Source organism: Bubalus kerabau, chromosome 12 (assembly GCF_029407905.1).
Source record: "Bubalus kerabau isolate K-KA32 ecotype Philippines breed swamp buffalo chromosome 12, PCC_UOA_SB_1v2, whole genome shotgun sequence".
Taxonomy (NCBI): Eukaryota; Metazoa; Chordata; class Mammalia; order Artiodactyla; family Bovidae; genus Bubalus; species Bubalus kerabau.
Window position 1 is genome coordinate 69,536,811 of NC_073635.1, and position 22,644 is coordinate 69,559,454.

Sequence of the window (22,644 nt, forward strand, 5' to 3'; positions counted from 1 at the left end):
GTCGGACACGACTGAGCGACTTCACTTTGACTTTTCACTTTCATGCATTGGTGAAGGAAATGGCAACCCACTCCAGTATTCTTGCCTGGAGAGTCCCAGGGACGGGGGAGCCTGGTGGGCTGCCGTCTATGGGGTCTCACAGAGTCGGACACAACTGAAGCGACTTAGCAGCAGCAGCAGCAGCCACGCGCAGGCGCATGCGCAGTGGCACCACGCGCGCGGCGGAGAGGAGGGCAATAATTTTTCCGTAACCAGAAGCAACATCCTCCTGAGTCTCCATAAAAAAGGCGGGAACTAGCCAACAGGCCAGGGAGTGATGGGACTCCCGTATCTGCAGTCCCGCCCATGTTAGCCTCTGATTGGTGAATATCCTTGGCTCTTGGCGGAAGGGCCCACCTCATTTGCTGCTAGTCTCCTGGGGGCGGGCCCGCGATGCCGGTCCTTCTCCCATCATCCCCCTCCCCCTCCATCTCAAGCTGTCGACGTGGGGCCGCGGCCGCGGGCGGTTAGGGGTTGAGGTGTGGGTACCGAGCAGGAGGCGGGGATGGTGGGGCTGCGGCTGCTGGCAGTGGCCCTCACCTGCTGCTGGTGGCCACCAGGCAGCCAGGGTAAGACGTTGCGGGGCAGCTTCAGTAGCGCCGCAGCCCGAGACGCTCAGGGCCAGAGCATCGGCCACTTCGAGTTCCACGGTAGGTTCGGGGCCGGGGAGAGGGATGAAGGCGCGTGGGCCATCCCGCGGGCCCTTCTCTCCCCGCCTCCCTTGGGGAGCCCGGAGCTGGCAGCGGCAAGGCTGGGGACTTCAGCCAGCTTACCTGCGCTTCCCCTGTCGCCGGTTGTCTCCCCTACCGCGGCTTCCCGGAATCGTGGGATGCGTTTATAGCCAACCCCTCTGTTGCAGCTCCCCAGATCCTCGTCAGCTCCCTCCCCCATGAGGGATTGTATCCTGCACCTAAAAGACCGTTTCCCCAATCCTCTCTTGCTGACGAATGTGCTGTTCTCTATCCTGCTGCAAGTTTCGAGATCCTTCGTTCAAAGAAGCATCGTTTATTCACTCCTGTCAGCTTGATTGTGTACACTAAGACACCGTAATTACATGTGAACATAAGTTTCAGAACTGAGATTTTCTGGGTTTTGTCCTTTATGTTTTAGTATAAATTTGCTAAAACCTGCTTGCAGCACAGAAATTTAGGATTCCCCTCTTCAACACGTCTTATAATTGTCAGAATTGTGGCAATAGTTTGGTTACTCCCCTAGCTTTACTGTGGACCACGAGGCCTAGAATGAACCGGACAGAAATGCACCCAAGTGCGTCCTGGAAGCTTCTTAATTTGTATCCTATGTGACCCTTCTAAAATGAGATTGCATTTGATTCTTCACTTCTGGTCTCCCTCAAAAATCCATAATTATTAAATGAATGAATCTGCTTTCATTCTAATTTTTGCTTCATTTGCACCCTCAAAGTCTGAGTGTTTTTCATGATATTTAACTGTTAGTACTCTTAATTTGACTACTACTATATTTTAAAAAATTATTTGCTTTGATGAGGTTAGGACCCTTATGTTATTTACTTATTTATTTTTTGGCTGTGCCGTGTGCAGCATGAGCAAGTGATAGTAATGTCACTACAATAAATGGCACAATCTGGACAGTGTCGGAAAATCTGGCATGTATGGAAGGTATGACATGGCTTATTCATGATTTGCAAACAGGCTTAGACAGCCCAGATATTTCACTGATGGTTACCTGATAGATACAGAGGAGAAACAAGTAATAAATCCAGATTTCTGAGAAAAGATTGAGGAATAGAGTGTTCCAAGTATATTAACATACACACTTTCTCTTGTGTGTGTTTTTACTATTATCAGTTTTCAGTGAATTCAAATTCAGTAAAATAATAGTACCAACACCATACTTAGGAATTGTAATTCAGAACATGATTCAAAATGTTAATGGGGGATAGAATCACTTTTAAGGCTGTTGATAATTTATAATGTGATGAGTTTATGTCAGAGACTTAAATGATTTTTTGATACACACTATACATATAAATTTGTTTAAAATGTTTTGTCAAAGTGATAATAGTATAAAACAATAACAAGATAATTAAAAGATCTTAAGATGAAAAAACTGTCCCTTGTTTTGCTTTTCCTTACTCAGAGTCCCTTTCCCTAACTCAGAATCCCTTTCCCTAGAGGGACCTACTTTTTGCCATTTCTCTTCTAGGCCTTAAATGTAGTTGCGGTGTGCAACAAGGCGCATTGTATAGTTGTCTTACAACATATATTGTTCTGAAAATTCCTGTGTAAAAGTCGCAGATGTCAAATGTATCTGAAATTCATTTATTTAAACTTTCTTGCTATATTATATATGTTTGCTTTTTATAGTAAAAGAATAATTAAATATTAGCATCCATGTTATATTAAAAACCAAAAGAAACTGGCAGGACATTTCTATAGATAATTTATAAACAAGTGTTACAGATTTGGAGTGGTTGTAAAATGAGGCGAAATTCTATTACAGTGCATGTCTACGTACAGCAGATGTTGCTGTTTATTCAGTGAAAAGCAATCAGTTATCAGCTGAAGTGTAAGGAAACACAGCACATTGTTTTGCATAATTAATGTGAATAATCACTTGACTTGTGCCTGAATGGGATGGTCATTCTAATATGAAGTACCTAGTTAAAATGAGATTTAAGAAAAATTGTGCTCTTTCAATTGCCATTTTGATAAAGAGTTATTGAATTGTCCTACCATTTCAGTTCGATACAAGATCAAACAAGTTGATAATTTTTGTTTTAATGTCCCAGGTGACCACGCTCTTTTGTGTGTCAGAATCAACAACATAGCAGTAGCTGTTGGAAAGGAAGCTAAACTCTACCTGTTCCAAGCCCAGGAATGGCTAAAGCTGCAGGAAGGAGGTCCTGAGTATAGCTGTAGTGAAAAATTATCCAAAGCTCAGTTGACAAGTGAGTATTTCCCCTTTTCTTTGATCATTATGTTGTTGTTTTTTTTCCTCAATGTTAGGAGTATTTACATATCAAGATGTTTCATGGCACAGCATACACCACACTCTGCCTAATACATTTTAAGCTAAATTTTAAGGAAACTAATCTCTTTGGTCAAAAGATAGAATGCTTTTTTTCCCTCTTACTCAAAATCTTTGAAAAAAATATGCAGATAATTTATAAAGGTATACTTTCCTTCGTTCAGACTTCTTACAGGCCACATAATTCCTGCCAATATGGCAGATGTATTTTGACCCAGTGGCAGCATGGAGTGAATGATTATATTTGTTGAGTGCTTATTATCTGGTAGCACTGAGCTAAACACTAAGCATGCGTTATCTCAATTAATTGTATAATTTACCCCAAGTGATGCTGTTTTGCAATATGCTGTACACTTGGGACCTAGTCACATAGTGCCACAGTGTGTCATTTTGGACTATCCCAGGACCACATCATTTGTAAACCGCTGGAGAAGGCAATGGCACCCCACTCCAGTACTCTTGCCTGGCAAATCCCATGGATGGAGGAGCCTGGTGGGCTGCAGTCCATGGGGTCGCTGGGAGTCAGACACGACTGAGCGACTTCACTTTCACTTTTCACTTTCATGCGTTGGAGAAGGCAATGGCAACCCACTCCAGGGTTCTTGCCTGGAGAATCCCAGGGATGGGGGAGCCTGGTGGGCTGCCATCTATGGGGTTGCACAGAGTTGGACACGACTAAAGTGACTTAGCAGCAGCAGCAGCAGCAGGTTCACCTCTGGAGAGGCTCTGCTTTTATTATTCTGGTTACCTGAATCCTTGATCTCTTCTGTTGTCATCTACATCATCCCGTGCGTTAGGGTGTTTGCCATCCAGAGTGAGTGCAGGTATTTTTAATGCAGAAATGAAGAGTCTATGCCATGCTACCCATCCTACCTCTTGGAGTTAACTGGTTATTAATTAGGAATGTGAAATATCCATGAGAAAAACTGGGAATTATCTTTCTCCCCATTTGCCCTGTATTTCCTCTACCATGTTCTAAATATTGATGAGTCTTTGAGTCTTCTTTTCGTCTAGTCAGTCAAGAACTTCTATTTCTAAACATCCGTTCTTTGTTTATTAGATAACAAGATCTTATTACAAGTTACTAACAGTGATTCTCAATTTAGCGGTCAGTCAGCAGATATCTTGTTCCCTCATAGCCTGAGTAGGGATGAGAGTACAAGTCCCATATCATCGCTGCCTATTGTGGGGATCTCTTGTCTAGGTTTCTGAGACGACATTGATAGTCTGCTGAAGAAGCCAGAATGACTAGATTCAGATATCAAAGACACAGTTACTTATTTACCCCAACCCTGAATTATAGAACTTATCTGGGAAGTTCATACAAAAGGTCATTGTCAGTTTTCTTTGCCTTTCTACACCAATTTGCTCAGCTAAGTGTTCCTCACAAGTATAAGAAGTTCTGACCCTCAGTTCCCAGTTCTCGTAATGTCCGCCACCATGCCATCCAAACCTGGTCCTCTTCCAGTGTTCCCTGTTTGAGACACTGGCATCACTATCTATCTAGTGAGTAAGCTAGAAACCAAGGAGTCTTCCAACACTCCTCTCTTTAACCTCTCTATCCCCTTCCTGTCTAGTAAGTTTCCTCTAAATATCCCCTTCCTGTCTAGTAAGTTTCCTCTAACTATCTCTTGAATTCATCTACTTTTCTTCATCTTAACCCCATCATGTTATTCCAGGAGGCCATAGTCTCTTGCCTGGCCACTGCAGCTGTGTTGCTCCCCCTCTGTAACCAGAGTTACAGAATAGCAGGTTTGATCGTCTCACCTTTACACCCTCACCACACCCTTAAATACTGTAGAAGGTTCCTACTGCTCAAGGAGAGATGACCCTCCTAACCTGATCAGGAAAGCCATCTGAGTCTGGCTGATACTAACCCCGCTACCCCCAGCTTCATCTCACAGTATTGCCCACTTTGGCCTCATTTTCTTTGTAGTGCTGGTTTTGTTTCAGAGCTCCCCTGGGCCTTTGCACTGGCTTTTCCTCTGTTTGCTCTTCTTTGACTCTTCCATCCACTAAGTTAACACTTGAGGTTTTATAGCCTATTTTCTTCCACAGCACTTGTTATAGTTACAAGTTTATATTTATTTGATATAAAATCAATCAGTGAAAGCAGAAGGACTCTTTTGACCTATTCATTCATTCATTCACAATACTTCCATACTATGCTAGGCACTAGTGATAAATCAAGGGACCAAAATCCTGACACTCTCCACAGTGCTTAAGGCTGCTAAGGGTATGGATCAAGTCACTGTGAGTAAATGCGAAACTGAGGTTGTGATAAGAAGTATGAGTGTTAGTTACTTTTATGATTGAGAGAAGGTAAGAATTTATAATCACCACAGGCTCAGTTAAGCATTGGCTAAGTGTTTGTAGGATGAATTGTCACGCAGCTTAATGCTTGAGGGGTTTTTGGTTAGTAGGTCATTTCCTTTGTATTTGGCACCTTAAAGTCTTTTTGCTTGTCTGTTAAAAATTGATCGGACAGTTTAAAGCTTTGAGCTATAGGAATCGATTTATTTTCTTATATTACGTGGTCAATGTTATACCATATTGTATATACACTTGCAAAAACATAATTTTTATATCAGTCAAATACCTTCAGTCACAGAACTTATGTATATGGAGAGACTTGGTGCACTAGAAAGACCGCTAAACTGAGAATCACTGTTAGTAACTTGTGATAAGATCTTGTTATCTTTCACCTGCACTTTACCTGTCTGGTCAACAAGGAAGTTGGACTAGTTTTCTCCAAGGTTCCTAAAAGTCTAAAATGCTGTGATTCTAATTATGACCCTTTAGGTGGAGTTGCATGTGTAGAGAGCTATAATTTATAAAACCTCTTGCTTTTGTTTCTTTTTCTATTCTCCCTTCCTCTTCCTTCTCTGTTATGTGAAGGGTATTCTTTGAACTTGTCGGAACGGAAGATCTCAGGAAACAGGAATTTTTGAGGAATGAAGATTGTTTTGTTAAATTTGAAGGTCTGAAATAAATTAAGCACTGATGGCATATATATTCCTTTCTACATATTTAATCAGTTCTTTTTCCAGTAACGAAAGCCAAGTCTTAACAAAATCTGTATTCTCTTTCACATATTATTTTCATATTTATAATATATTGTTATCTAGAAGCTTTGATGTATTGAAACAAAAAGCATATCCTTAAATTCATGACAGTGTAGTAGTATCACATATTTGAAGATAATTCCTTGTTAAAAAAATTCTCATTTCCTGACCATTAATGAGACTTTTAAATATTAATAGCCTTTCACCTGCTTGGTGATGAGCTCATTAACTGTGCCTGATTCCTGTGTAAAACCTTATTGCTGCCATGAACTATGAAAAGATTAGTAGATTTGAAAAATCTCAGTGTTGAATGTTGCTTTGATTATACGTTTTCCCCAAATTAATGTTTGAAGAATTATTTTTCAGTCTTCCTTTTTTCTCTTTCAGTAATGACATAAACCATCAGATTTTTTTAAATGGTGAAAAGTATTTTGTAGGGTTTTTTTTTTTTTTAGAGCAACCAAATAAGATATTTAAAGCACAGAAAAGGAGTTTTATGCAAAAGAAATTTGCTGTTAGATAACAAGAATTAAATGTTATTTTGTATATAAAACATTTTCAGTATTGTCTTTTTATATCATATGCATATATTTCCTTTTGTACATTTGATATATTTTATTAATTGCTTAAAAGTGTTAGTATCTTATTATTTTAAGTAATTTTGTTAACAGTATTCATTTCGTTTTATAATTCTATTGGGCAATTAGCCATTCAACACCATTCTCTGCAATTCAAGTTTTGTTAATATTTGAGGTACTAATTGCATCAGCATACAATAAGCATGCTGTGCTGTAGTCTTTTGTTTCAAAAACAATGAACATGCAGTTTTGTCAAGAGGCTTATTTCCTAGGCTTACTGAGAAAGGCAGCAAGACAAAAACTCAAGCCAGTATCTGTTTATGATGTGGTAATTTAAAATGAACACCTAATTTAAAATGAAGCATCAAAAAGTATATTGATGAAAATATAATGGTTAAATTCTTATTTTATCTAAGAGAAAATATGGAAGTGATAAAACCTCAACACAACAGAGCTTTTATATAATAAGCCCAGATTATATAATTGCAAGCTGCACATTTCAAAAGCCTTATTTCTGAACTGCTTATTGATCGTATATTGAATTCTTATTAAAGGTCTTCAAATATTTAACAGAAACTTGAGTCCTTGCTACTTTTCCCCAGAAGCTGTGCCTTAAGAAAAACAGTATAAATGTCAGCTAAATTAAGACAGCAAAAAAAAAAAAACCAATGCTGTGGTATTCTTAACAAAATCATCTTGTCCCTTTTAACTACTATTAGTGAAATTCCCAAATGTAAAGTTTTAAGTCCTCCAAATTTGAATCCTGTCTAGATAAGTCCCTGTCTCAGTGATAAAGACAACTTAAAAATAATGTTTTTCCAACTTTTTATTAGGAAAATTTTCAGTTATACATACAAGTTGAAAGCAGAGTGCAACCAGCATCTGAATATTCTTGGCTTATTATTTTGTTACATTTGCTTTATGTTTGTGTGTGTGTGTGATTTTTGTTTTGAACCGAATGAAAATAAGCTGTGGGTGTGTTGAGCAATTCACCATGTTTCAGCAGACATCTCATAAGAGTAAGGACATTCTTCTCCATAAATATTACCATAACAGTACCATCACTGCATCTAAGAAAATGAACGATTTCATAGTATCCTCTAAAATCTTTTCCATACGCAAATTTCCACAGTTATCTCAAGAAATGTCTTTTATTTATTAAAAAGTTTTGTGTTTTCACTTGAGTAAAAGATCAAGACTAGCTGGCATGCAGTGGGGGCAGTCTTGACTTGGGAATTGGGCCCATCATAATCCTATATTTTAAGAACACTTTGTGTAGAATCAGACTCTTCACTTAGGATTTTCATATACCATCTCCTTTGCTCCTCACAAGGATTCTGAGTCAGACAGGGCAAGTGTCTTAAGTTTTCTACTGAAGAAACACATGTAGAGAGGTTAAGTGTTGTATTTATATGATGAGTCCCAAGGTTATAAGACTGCTCCTCTAACTCTCCTACTGTCTTTATTACACATGGTGTTTGAGACTTCACTCTCCTACCACACTTACGGTGGTACTGAGTTTCTCTTAGGTCAGAATCATAGTTTTAGATCGAGAAGGGATCTCAGACATCATTTAGTGTTTCTCAAAGGGAGTGCTACTGGCATTTTGAGTAGGAACAGGTCTTTATCATGGGAGACTATGTTGGGTTGCATAAGGTTTAGCACTGCCCTGCTTAAAGTATGTTCTCAACTGCTATGATAGCAAAACTCTCCCTATACATTTTCAAATACTCTGTAAGAGAGTGCAAGAGTTAGACACTCAGTCGTGTCCGACTCTTTCCGACCCCATGGACTGTAGCCTTCCAGGCTCCTCTGTCCGTGGGATTCTCCAGGCAAGAACACTGGAGTGGGTTGCCATTCCCTTCTCCACAAATGCTCTACAGGGGAATAGAATTACCCTGGATTAAGAACCACTGATTAGTGTAATCACTTTATTTTAAAGAAACGAAAAGGACAACTTGTAGTCAGCAACCATGCTGAGTGTATAACTTAGTGCTTGCATTGGCTCTTTGCTCTAAGTATTATCTTCATTTTATGGATGGAGAAAGTGAGTGTCATTGCTTATGTATCTTGCCCAAAGTCATATAGAAGGTAAATATTGGAGCCAAGATTCAAGTACAGGTCTGTGTGAGGCCAACAGTTTCCACCCCCCAATACATTATGTAGATCTGACCCAGTGTAACAACTCTTGCTGCTGCTGCTGCTGCTAAGTCACTTCAGTCGTGTCCGACTCTGTGCGACCCCAGAGATGGCAGCCCACCAGGCTCCCCCATCCCTGGGATTCTCCAGGCAAGAACACTGGAGTAGGTTGCCATTAACAGCTCTTATATTCCTGTAATTTCTATTTTTCTGCTTTGCTGCTGCTGCTAAGTCGCTTCAGTCGTGTCCGATTCTGTGCGACCCCAGAGACAGCAGCCCACCAGGCTCTGCCATCCCTGGGATTCTCCAGGCAAGAACACTGGAGTGGGTTGCCATTTCCTTCTCCAATGCATGAAAGTGAAAAGTCAAAGTGAAGTCGCTCAGTCATGTCCGACTCTTAGTGACCCCATGGACTGTAGCCTACCAGGCTCCTCCATCCATGGGATTTCCCAGGCAAGAGTACTGGAGTGGGGTGCCATTGCCTTCTGCTTTGAGTACCTTTTAAAGGAATAACCAAATAGGAAGAGATTTTGGACAATCTTTTGAAGGTGTTTGTCAGCCATAGTTTTTAGATATAATAGTTTCCAAAGTTGAATGCTCCATATTTAAATATGACTCAAAAAAGTAATTTTCAGAAATGTCACCATGATGGTTCACACAGCATTGTGAATGTACTTAAGACAGAGCTGTACACCTGAAAATGATTAAAATGATAACTTTTGTGTTGTACACATTTTACCACTGCAACAAAAAAATTTTTAGTATTGCTCACTTACTTGAAAACTTTGGAAATATTTAATTGAAATTCAGGATTTCAATGAAACCTTCCTAGTCAGTTGTGGCATTTCATAGAACTCTTTTGCTTTGGAGTATAGCCGATTAACAATGTTGTAATAGTTTCAGGTGCACAGCAGAGTGACTCAGTGTGCATATTTTCATAGAACTTTTATAGTGGTTCCTTTGGTTGGTTAAATACAGTATTTTTACCTGCTTTTTGACTTACAGAACTTATTCCAGTACTACATCAGGGTTTGGATTGCTGAGGCGATCAGAACTAAGCAAAAGAATTCTAATTTCAAATTGATTGTGTGACTAAAACAATGAATACATTTGAGAGTTTTGCTTTGAAAGTACTATTTTTTTTTCCTTTGAAGTGGCCGTGAATCAGACGGAACATAACCTGACAGTGTCCCAGATTCCGTATCCGCAAAAGTGGCACGTGTTCTATGCAGACAAGTACACGTGCAGAGAGGGCGGTGAGGAGTCTCAGATGGAAGATGTCTCATTTGAAATGATGTTACTAAACCCAGATGCTGAAGGGAACCCATTTGATCATTTCAGTGCTGGAGAATCTGGTAAGAATATGTATTTAGATATCCCAAGTGTAGAAAAAGATTTATGCCGAAGAATCTTCATGTTGTGTTATTTGAATACTGAAAAATTAAAAACAACTTGTGTCCAACAGTAGAGAAATGGTTAAATAAACCTTACAGAATCGTAACAGCTGTACTATTAAGTTTAAAGGCAGAACTGGAAATTTTATGTTGTATGATTTCAATTATGTTACAAAATGCAGAGAGTCAACAGAAGTACAAAAATATGAACAGATTGTTTCCATACTTTGGCTGGTAGGATTATGGATAGTTTATAGTTTCTGCATTCTAAAATCTGTTTTTATGATAAGCTAGCTTAATTTTTATGAACAGAAGAATGTTGATAAACTGAGCAGTCTAAATTGGCAACCCAGTGATTAAGTAGGATAGAAACTCCATCACTTCCTATAGCTGTCCTTCACTAGGGTATTTGAATATTTTTAGGAGTTGCCTTCATTGGAGCTTGCATCCATTTTAGGAATGATCAAAATTGATGGAGTTTTCTGAAATCAAATCTACTCCTATAAAATATTTCATCAGAGTTTTAGGTTGACAGAATTTGAAGTTCTGACTCAGTTCTTAGTCGTGACTCCTTCTGATCTATCTTCTGTAACTGATTTTGATTTGATACTTACAGTGTGTTTAAAATCTTTCTTTTGCTCAAGTGGGGAATGTTACTTTGATCATGTCACCAAGAGTATTTAAATGAAGGGGAAAAAATCTCACTAGAATACGGATTTCCATTAAGCATGGGATTCTTTGCAAGGCTATTATGTGGGGGTTAATTTTTAAAAAGTGCCGTAAGTACTCAAAAATATTCATTGCTAGGTAGCTGGTGTAACTTCCAAGGATCTCATCATTTCTTTCTTTAAATATCTAGATACCTTAAAATCTGAATAATTCTACATTGAGGGATTAATTCATTAATTCTCAACCCACCGCTGTGGGTTGTATCTGGAGAGCTTAGGGAAAAATATAGATGTCCGCCCCCAGAGACTGAGATAGACTTGATTTGGGAGTGGAAGTGAGGCATTTAGCTAATTCTACTGTGTAGACCCACTTATCTAGAAGTCCATAGTCCATGTTGTTTTAGAAATGTGTTGGTTTTAACATAAAGCCTGCAGAAGGATTCTTCCTAGTCTGTAGCCTCAGGTATAGAATTTGTTTCCAGAGAATAATTCCCAATTAGTTCGGTTTAGAAAGTTTTCCTCATTTGACTAATTTTCTGCCCTGAGTAGAGAAAATTGATTTGCTATGCTTTTTACTCAGAATAGACTGTTAAACCATGTATCTTAGAGGTTCAAATTAGAATAACCTGGTGCAAAAAGCTGCAATTAATGTTACATGTTACTCTGATTGAATTTTATAGTTTCCTTTCAAACCAATTAGGTATTTTATATATCTACCAGACTTCAGTTACTCCTATATTTTACAGACATAGGAACTTAGGGGTTTTTTTGGATATTGACTAAGGCAAGTTTGATGCTATTTGACAAAACACTACATAGGAATATCATGCCTCAAGGTAGAATAAAATAAAATCGCCTCTTAAAAAATTAGAATCCTTGTTAATTACTTGTAGTTGGTAGAGACCAAAAGAAGTGCACAGAATCCTGAGAGTTAAAGCATCATTGTCTAAAGTAGACTTGATTTTTCTTGGAATAATATTACAGGCTCTTCTACATCTGCCATCTCACTGTCTTTAAGACTTCAGATATGTTTATTATTTTCTCTTGTTCCTTTTTTCCTCTCTGTTATCGATCTTACTTTTAGCTCTGTAACTTTAATGGAAAAGTCTACTGCAAGTAGTATAGACAGTAAGGAAATTAATTCTCTTACATAACAATAACATCTGAGATTTCTTCAAGGCAGTTTATTTAGCATTTCTCTACCCTCATATCCTCTGACTGTCAGCTTGTTAGCTCCCTCATATTCACGGTTAACTGCAGTTATCTCGTCCTTGTATCGGGACAATGGCCAAATTCAGTGTCTCTTTGTTAAGAGCAAGGAAACTTTTCCCAGAAGGTCCCTCATCACATTTCATTGGCCAGAACTCTACACATGACCTTGTTATCTAACATGGTAAGAGAAATGTTAAGTGAAGGTATCAGAAAGGAGATAAAGGTAAACCAACAAGTCAAAGTAAAGGATTAGGGTTAGGCGTACATCTTTGGGCAAAGAGAGTATTGGAATTCTCTAATTGGTTTAGACTCGTCAGGAGGTATCTTGAGACACCTGCGGGTGGGATGGACCTTGGGTTTTGAGACCACAGACATCACTGGTAGGCCAGACTGTTCCAGGGGCTGCCTTGTGACCCGTTGACTCTGTCCCTCTCTTACCCTCTTTTCTCCCATCTCCCATCATTTAGCCAGAGGTAAACTTTTTTAAAGCTGTCCTAAAAGTTTTCTTCCCACTGAATTTTTTTGCTAATGTTTCTTCCCATTAAGTTTGCCTTAAAATCTACTCATTCCCTTATAAGTCTTTGTCACCCATTGCATGGTGATTTAAGAGTGTTTTTCTTCTTTTGTGTATAGGCAAGACTTAATACCTAGTATCCACCTGTTTTAAAATTAGATTTTAGTTTCAAGGTGAACATAGATTGCTCTCCTCTGAGGGATGTTGGCAGAACAAAGTAAAGTTGAAGAGGAAAGAAACAGACTTTTTTCCTAGAGGTGGTTTGTTTAAAAGAACCCTGAGTGCAAAAGCAGAGTTTTAACTTTAAAGAATCAGAGTCAAGGTAAATAATTTATGCAAAATGCAATGAGCAAAGTATAGGACAAATGTCCTTGTTCAAGTTACTTAATATATTATCTCAATGAAGTAATTTGTTGGTTACAGTGTTAGCTTTTTATGGAAAATACATTTAGTCTTGAATAATCTGAAAACATTTTTTACTAGTGACATATGTCTTATTTTCAAAAGTCCTTTCCTCTATTATTCTGGTCGCGGTTGTTGTTTAGTCTCTGAGTCGTGTCCAACTCTTTTGTGACCCCATGGACTGTAGCCCACCAGTCCATCTTTCTCAGGCAAGATTTCCCATTCTTGCCTGGGAAACCCCATGGGATTCCCCAGGCAAGACTGCTGGAGTGGGTTGCCATTTCCTTCTCCAGGGATCTTCCCGACCCAGGGATTGAACTTGGGTCTCCTGCTTGGCAGGCAGATTCTTTGCCACTGAGCCGTCTGGGAGGCTCACTATTCTAGTTACTCAATAAAGAGTTTGAGAATGTTCTTTTTCTAGTGCATTTCTAACCTAACAGAGCCTGGAACCTTAACTTGTAATGAACATTCTGTAAAGTATTATAAATAAATAAAAATTTAAGTAGAATACCATATTTAATTCTTTATACTAAGAAGGAAAGACAAAAACAGATTCAGAACACAGGATAGCATCAAGACTTTTACTGACCCACCATTTTAATGGTGTGCTTAGTTGCTCAGTCGTGTCTGACTATTTGCAACCCCATTGACTGTAGCCTACCAGGCTCCTCTGTCCATGGGGATTCTCCAGGCAAGAACACTGGATGGGTTGCCATGCCCTCCAGGGGATCGTCCCAACCCAGGGATCGAATCCAGGTCTCCTGCATTGCAAGTGGATTCTTTACCAACTGAGCTACCAGGGAAGCCCACAGTTATATGTTTAGCTTATTTTCTGCCTTGTTCTATTACTCTAACAATCGCAGGCTTATGGTCCTATTATTTCTAAAACTAGAATACTCTACTTCTCTATGTCAGGAATTTTAAAAGAACATACACCCATTCTGTTATTTGATATTCTCTTCCTGAAGTCTGAACGTGCTTTCTCACCTGGACTAGCAAAGAGGATGATCAGCATTTATGTACGAAGAGCAGGAGAGACACCCAGTGGCTGAAAGACTTTCTGTTTTCTCCTAACCATGCCTAAAACATGATTGAGATTGAACTGTTTATTGAGTATTTTTCCTACTATTGGTATCTCCTGAATTACTTTTCCAAAATGATTTTCCATATAATGGAAACATTTCCTTCTGTTGTTTCAAGTTTATCCCACATGGGAAATTGGAGCAGGTTCAGGGGTCACAGCTGGATGAAAGTGAGTGCAGTTTAGACTGTTCATTCACAGATTCAATAGAGACAGCTGTCTTCATAGCCACTGTCATGGTGTCCAGTGTTATTTAGATAGAATATAAAAGCCCTAATGTTAGGGACTAACTTTCAGTGTAACGGAGTAAATGTAAACTGTTAAACTCAGAGCTTGCCCTGGTTTGTTATAAAAAAATTTTCTGAAAGCTCTGAAAAACGAAGACACAGTCAAAAGATTCCATGTAACGCAGAAACTCCGGTACTTTGGCCACCTCATGCGAAGAGTTGACTCATTGGAAAAGACTCTGATGCTGGGAGGGATTTGGGGCAAGAGGAGAAGGGGACAACAGAGGATGAGATGGCTGGATGGCATCACTGACTCGATGGACGTGAGTCTGAGTGAACTCTGGGAGTTGGTGATGGACAGGGAGGCCTGGCGTGCTGCGATTCATGAGGTCGCCAAGAGTCAGACACAACTGAGTGACTGATCTGATCTGATCTGATCTTGAGAATGTGTGAAGACCATCCTGAAAAGTTGGTGGTAGAAACTAGAGGTCGTTAAATGCATAGCACCTTTAAAAAATTCTGCACATTTACTTTGTTCTTGTCTTTACCAGCCAACTCCCTTTGCTCATTCAAAATTTCTGCTCACTCAAAATTTTTATTTCAGTGTGGCCTGGCTTGACTCCTGTGACCTGCCCTAGCATCAGTTCTTTCCATCTTCAGTTTTTCTTGCTTCATCCTTTCTGTGTTTTATGGTTTGATGTCCCAAGAGAACGTGCTTAGCCTCTTTGAGAACCAAGTGGTGCTGTTGGCCAGTGACCAGTCTTCGGATTGGTAGCCATTTGGTCAGGTGCTTTAGTCTCAGTCGCCTGTGGAGTGGAATCATGTGGTCTCCATAGGTTTTCCTCTTTGACAGAACAAAAGCCCTTTCCTTCAGAAGGAGGATCTGGTCATGACACATATTGTGACACTTTGTCCTAGTGGGAATTTAAGGCTTCCATCCATCCCGGAGCTGTGGCTCTCAGGCTTTAGCTGCATCAGAGTCACTGAAGGACTTTTTCAAACCCAGAGTGCTGGTCCCCACTCCCAGGGTCTCTGAGACCCTAGATACAGGATGAGTCCCAAATGTGCTTTCTAACTAGGTCCCTAGTGCTGGTGCTGCTGCTGGCCCAGGGCTCACACTTTGAGAGGCATTGTCAGGGTATGTAAACTATTATTGACTGACTAAGTCTATTTTTAAACGTCTTATAGAAGAAACCCATTTTGGGGGTAAGAAACATATGTAACTGAATGTTGAAATCGTTGTTTTTTCGAACAAAACTTATTATTTTGTGGTTAGTCTGTGGGCTTATTTCCTGACCAGTATTTTTTTTTTTTAATAGACTGACCTTAGTTTAAGCTGTGCTCTTACAGTTAAGGCTTTATTCCAGAGTAGAAGATTATTTAAGTTTCAACGGGTTTTCCTTTTTTCTCTTGCAAAAGTAAATAAAGGCTATGACTCCAATTAAAAGACGAGTTCTGAAAATATATTGATGGGAAGATTTGAAAGCAACCCAACACTATAACTGGCTTGTTCCTTTCTTCTCTTCACAGGGTTACATGAGTTCTTTTTCCTCCTAGTCCTAGTGTACTTTGTGATTGCTTGCATTTATGCTCAGTCATTGTGGCAGGCTATTAAGAAAGGAGGACCCATGCACATGGTTTTAAAGGTTCTGACAACTGCATTGCTGTTACAAGCTGGTTCAGCTTTCGCTAATTACATTCATTTCTCCAGGTAACTCACAACCATTAAAACTGTGTTCATCATTATGTCTAATTAATCCTAATTAGTCCACCAAAGTTATGTTTGCTTTGATTATGAATAATTTTGTTCACATTTGTAATTTATGCTAATATTCTCCTCTTCAATTCCTCAGTTACTCCAAAGATGGAATAGGGGTACCTTTTATGGGAAGTTTGGCAGAATGTGAGTATCTTACTAAGCATTTCTTTAAAACATAAACTTACTATCTGCTTCTTGTATGTTTTCCTTTTTCATCACTTATTTTCTGTCATAATACAGTTTTTTTATCTGAGGTTGATTAGATTTGGCTCAACTGAAAATAAGATTACAGATTTAGTTTCCACATATCCTGTTTAGTTTCTGTAGGGATAGATAATGTGTTTAGCTATTCATTGTCTTTAGAGCATATTTATGCCCTTTCTGTCGTTTTTATCCTCAATAAAGACTCAGTGAAGTAGGTATGCTTATCCCTATTTTGCAGATAAAGAATCTGGGCTCAGTGACAGGAAATACATTTCCAAATGTCAGTCATCTGGTAGATGGTAGAGCCAAATTTAGACCTAATTTTCTGACCACAAAGCTAAAGATTTTTTTTTTCCCTTTTATCATCCCCTTTTTGACTTTTTCTCTCTGTTTCTAACCTGGAGACATAGAATAAACCTATAATTGAGCTGACTTCTCAGCTTTGTTCTTTGGTTTATAAGAGGAACTCTTATGAGGTAATTTTTCAATTAAGCATGATGGTGAAAAAATAAAATTTCCTATAATCATAACTTTTAAAAGAGAACTTCAGAGGTACATCAGGTCATATGCCATTCTCAGTTCTGAAAAACAAGTTAAGATTTGCTCTAAAAAAGCAGGTCCTGAATACACAGCCATTCTAGGATTTACTTTCCTTATATTTTCCACATTTCTCTTCTAGTCTCCTCACTCTTTAATAGGGTGTCTTACAGTAATCTCTGTAATCATCTCAGGACCCGCTTATCCTGATGCTGCCTATTTTAAGATTCTAAAACTTCTATAGCCTCTCCTTTTCCTTGTGAAGAGGATGTATATACTGTTCACCTCTTGGGCATGAGCAAAAGTTGACTCTCTTTCTTTTGACATTACCAGAACCCTTCTTTGTCCCCCTGTTTTCTCTTAGATGACTCAGGATGTTTATAATAGAGTCCTAGAGTTTTAAAGCTGGACAGAACATAGAAATAATTTAGCTCATGCATTTTAGATGAGGAAATTGTGGTCCAGAGAGGCAAAGCATACAGAGGCCCATCAGTAGCAAAGCTATTACTAAAATCAAGGACTTTTGAAGTTTTTTGAGTATCTACTATATACAAAACAGTTTCAGGTTGTCTGGCATCTTCATGGTAGGTTAAAAGCAAAAGTCTTTTTTAAAAATCTACAGTAAATCAATATTGATCATTTTTTGTAGTTCTGACAACAGGTTTATGAAATGATAAAATTTCTTTTTAAAAAAAATTTTGGCTGCCTTACATGGCATGTGGGATCTAATTATCAGTTCCCAGACCAGGGATCAAACCTCTGCCCTCTGCAGTGGAAGTGCGGAGTCTTAACCACAAGACTACCAGAGAAGCCCCTAAAATTTCAAGATTTTTAATTAAATTCCCAGGATGGGGTTTTTGTATGATCTGTGTACTTTGTCTATAATTAGTTACTTTTCCAAGAACAGATAAGCTGTGTTCTGCCTCTCGTCACAGTTACAGTATATTATATCAATATGTGCATTAGTTAGTACACATAGAAATGAACCAGAAAATCTATGTACCCCCCACACACTGTATTTGTAAAAACAAATAGCAAAAGCTAAGTAGCAACTTATGTAGGTATATTCCTTTGGCTGACTTCTTTAAGTAACTGAATATGTATTTGTAAAATGTTTAATAAAAATAATTAGCATCACAGTCTAAATCTCTGGTGAAAGTAAATTATCCTTGATCTGAAAGGTCATGATGTTTCATATCATTGAAATGTGATGACAGTTTGTTATTAGAATTCACTATTACAGATAAATAAGCCCAAATGTAAAGTATCTAGTTCTAATTGGGGTTAGGGTTAGAAAAATATGTCAAAATAAATCTGAGAAGATCTATTATTAATAGGTTTTTGGCTTGTGACTTTTAATATAAGTATTATACTACAACTAGTTTTATCTGTTTCTCTAATAATATCTTGGTATAAAAGAAGTAAAAGTTTAAAAAAAATTATAAAAAAGTTTATACTTTGTATAAAAAAAGTAAAAGAAGACATCAAAGTCATACATGGCAATTGGAAGGAAGTTTTATTTTGTTAAATTGGGATCAAACATTTATTCCAAAATCCACATCGAAATACACTTTTATGAAAGGTTATAATTTTTTAAAAAAATCAATAAATAGGACTTCCGAAAAAAAGACGCGTGTAAGTGGAGGTAAATGACTGATGGTTGTTTACCAGTAGCGCTGCCCTGGACGCGGGCGGTTTTGTTGCGTCCTTTCCACAGCAGCAGACCTCCCTGAAGTGTGAGTGATGGCCGCCTGGTGGCGCTTCACACCAATGCATGGAGCACTTCATCTGCCTTCAGGACTCACACTAAGGCCGGCATAACTGGATGCTACAGAATCTCTGCGTTTCTTTATTGTCATGCTATTTCTTACTAATAGTTTCAGCAACTGTTCTTCACATTGTGATTCAGCCATCAAAAAAACATTAACAACCCAGAAATATGTAGTGTTCTCCACACTGCAGAAGTTATATTTAAAATGTGTTTTCATAAGTGGTGAGTTATAGATAGTAGTTAGAAAAACTAAGAAAAATAAGGAACACGAACAGATTTAAAGCTGGCCTTAAAAATATGTACAGGTACATATATATATTTTTAAAAATAGGAGTTTTGCATTTGTGTTAGCTATTTTCAGAAATGTTTACAAATTTAATGGCAGAATTTTTATTCTTTAGATTTATTATTGAATTTTGGTAGTTTCTTTTTGAAAGTGCCTGTCTTTTGTGCTTAATAAAATAATTATGTTCTCAATGCAAAAAGGATAAAATTTGGGAATTCCCTGGTGGTCCTGTGGTTAGTACTCTGAGCTTTCACTGCCCAGAGTGCGGGTTCATTCTTCACTTGGGGAACTAAGATCCCACAAACTGTGGCATGGCCACAAAAAAAAAGGAGATTTGTTGTATTGCAAAAGCTCAGCTGACTTTGGTTTTCATTTCCCATTAGTTTTTGACATTGCTTCCCAAATTCAAATGCTATACCTACTTCTGAGTCTGTGCATGGGTTGGACAATAGTCAGAATGAAGAAGTCTCAGAGCAGACCTCTCCAGTGGGACTCTACTCCTGCATCCACTGGTATTGCTGTATTCATGGTCATAACACAGGTGAGTAGTGAAACCAAATATTTCTGTTTTATACTATTCAAAAATGCAGACTTGAACACATCTCCTGTCAAAATTGAACCCCGGGACCCATGAGAAATTTGTGTCGTTTTAAACTATGAGTTTAAAGTGTGATAGATCATAAGTGAAGTAAGTCAGAAAGAGACAGATACTATACGGTATCACTTACATGTGGAACCTAAAATATGACACAAGTGAAATTATCTATGAAGCAGAGTTTGTTCTCAGACACAGAAAACAAATTTATGGTTACCAAAGGGAAAAGAGGGTGGAGGAGGGATAAATTAGGAGCTTGGAATTAGCAGATACACAGTGCTATGTATTAAACAGCAAGGTCCTACTGTATAGCACTGGGAACTATATTCACAATCCTGTAATAAACCACAATGGAAAAGAATATGAGAAAGAGTATGTATATATGTGTAACTGAATCACTTTGTTGTACATCAGAAACTAAGACAACATTGTAAATCACTTATAGTTCAATTTTTTTAAAACATGGAAAAAAAGAGTGATGGATCAAATAACCTGTTAATTTTCTGAGTGCTAGTATATGTAAATTGTAAAATTTCATTGTAATTTACCTGAATATGAGCTTCCTATCAGCTTATTTAAGCACAGTATGTTTAATATTCAGTTAGATTCTCATTTTCTAATTAAGAGCTTTCTTTCATATTTTCTAACACTTTGTAAGTACTCAGTATTAAATCAGTCAGTGAATGAAGATTCATTCATTGGCAGGAATCTACTTTATACATGAAAGAATTCAAGTGAATATCAGATTAAAGAAAAAAACAAAATGTAGAATAAAAAAGAAGGGGATCTTGTTTTTGAAAGCAAATACACCCATGGCAACCCACTCCAGTGTTCTTGCCTGGAGAATCCCAGCGACGGGGGAGCCTGGTGGGCTGCCGTCTATGGGGTCGCATAGAGTCGGACACGACTGAAGCGACTTAGCAGCAGCAGCAGCAGCAGCACACCCAAAACAAATTTGGTCTTTTAGAAGGGTCCTCTCTGCTCTTGTTTTGTTTTCCTCTGTTGTGATATGTAGACATTCTAGGATCTCTGTATGCTTATATACAATGGATTTATAAAAATTTAGATGAAAGAGATAAACATAAAAATTTGTACTGAATTTGTGACCAGTATAAGTTACAGATGAAAATGAAATATACACTTGGGTTCTATGTAGGACATCATAATTTGTTTTAATGCATTAAATAAATGGAAAAACTCAGTAGTGGAGGGTAAAGCCTGTGCTTTATTCATCTCTGTACCTCTAGTACTTATTTAGGACTGTAAGTGCCGAGTGATGGTCTATTGAATTTACATGATTGATTTAGAAAGGGACCATATCTTAGGTATTTATATTTAAAAAGAAAATAATGCCAGTAAGGGAGAGTTAATGTGAAAGAACTGAATTGGAGATGATTAAAATAAGGGCAAGATCCTACCAACTTAACATTTCTGATCCAGGGTTTAGGGAGAGTAATGTTACATCAAGTTCAAGTCTCATTTCTCAGTAGCCTTTTTTAAAAACTGAATTTTCATTATTTCACTATAATTTAAATTCATTATCATAAACATACAAATTGAGATTATAACTCTACATTAGACTTTCTGTGAACATTTGTGAAGACTGTGTTAGACATGGCACTGATACTCAACAATAACCAGACTAGGAGGACGAGACAGGCAAACAGAGATCATGTAAATATGTACACCATATTCCACAGGTCACACATTAGCATATGTATGTGAAAATATGGGAGTGCTGTGCTTAGTTGCTTCAGTTGTGTCTGACTCTTTGCTACCCCATGGACTGTAGCCCGCCAGGCTTCTCTGTCCATGGGGATTCCAGGCAAGAATTCTGGAGTGGGTTGCCATGCCCTCCTCCTTCAGGGCATCTTCGCAACCCAGAGATTGAACTCAGGTCTCCCACATTGCAGGCGGATTCTTTACTACCTAAGCCACCAGGAAAGCATTTGTGAACAATGTGTTAGACATGGCACTGATCCTCAACAACAACCAGACTAGGTGGATGAGACAGGAAAAGAGAGATCATGTAAATATGTACACTGTATTCCGCAGATCACGCCTTAGCATACATATGTGAAAATATGGGCGTATGAATATGTAAAAATGTGAATCATGGGAAATGGTTTTTTTTTTCTGTTTTGTTGGATTATAATTGAAAACCAGAAATTGTATAGATTCAAGCTACATGAGTTGATGTTTTGGTATATATACATTTTGAAATGATCACCAAAACCTAGCCAGTTAATATCCATCACCTCATGTAGCAGGAGATAATAGTTCTATGATAGCACTTTTTTGTGGTAAAAAGTCAAGTTTAGAAATGCATGTTGAGGAATCAGATGGGTATAATTTGGTGGGGTAGAGGAATAACTTTCAGTGAAAAAAAGATCGAATATTTGGTCCAAGAAGGAAATTCATCTGTGCAAGAGGAGAAAGGAGTTCACCTAGCAAGAATGTAGTAGGAGTAAAATTAGGGTGGAAGATTCAAGAATGAGGAAACGAGGTGGTTGCTGGTAAACCCCATAAAGCCTAAAATTAGATTTAGTAATGGAGTTTTCATCTAAATCTTTTGGAAGCCACTGAAGACTCAATTCTGAGGGCTGAGTTGGTAAATGAAGGGAGAACAGAGGACCAATGACTTGTGTGATCGTAAAAATTATCATAATTTAAGTGATTGATGTTTAGTAAAGATGGAGAGTGTGTGGGTGCTGATTTCTACTGAATAGCAGTAAACAGAACAGCTTAATCAGGACCTTGCTGAGCTTTTCACTGGTGTAGTAACCACGGGGGAGAAAAGGTGAACAAACACATAAGCAAAGTAACTCTGCCCTGGGTGCCATAATGAATATTAAAAATCCACTCTTCTTGGGACTTCCTTGGTGGTCCAGTGGTTAGCACTTACCTTCCAATGCAAGGAGTATGCCTTCAATCCCAGGTCAGAGAGCTAAGATCCCACCAGAAGCAATATTGTAACAAACTCAGTAAAGACTTTAAAAATGGTCAACATCAAAAAAAAAAGAAAATCTTAAAAAAAATCTACTCTCCTTTAACCAGAGAGGTTAACGTGGGAAAAAAGAGTGAAATCAAGAATTCAGACTTGGTAGTTTGTGTATTATAAAAGATACTGAGATATTTGAAACTTTATCCTGAGATAACAGGCT

General features: G+C 38.2%; 1 protein-coding gene across 2 annotated transcripts in view; it reads left to right on the forward strand.

Moving 5' to 3' along the window:
• The first annotated feature begins 417 nt into the window (after positions 1-417).
• GPR180 (G protein-coupled receptor 180) overlaps positions 418-22,644 on the forward strand; it is a 28,017-nt gene continuing 5,790 nt past the window's right edge. Inside the window, exons 1-6 of one of the 2 annotated variants that reach the window (XM_055542781.1) lie at positions 418-689; positions 2,810-2,968; positions 9,985-10,185; positions 15,859-16,039; positions 16,182-16,231; positions 19,269-19,426. In XM_055542781.1, the coding sequence (XP_055398756.1) occupies positions 545-689; positions 2,810-2,968; positions 9,985-10,185; positions 15,859-16,039; positions 16,182-16,231; positions 19,269-19,426 (894 nt within the window). In that variant the 5' untranslated portion in view covers positions 418-544. The remainder of the gene's footprint in view (positions 690-2,809; positions 2,969-9,984; positions 10,186-15,858; positions 16,040-16,181; positions 16,232-19,268; positions 19,427-22,644) is intronic. The other variant, XM_055542780.1, reaches the window with a different exon arrangement.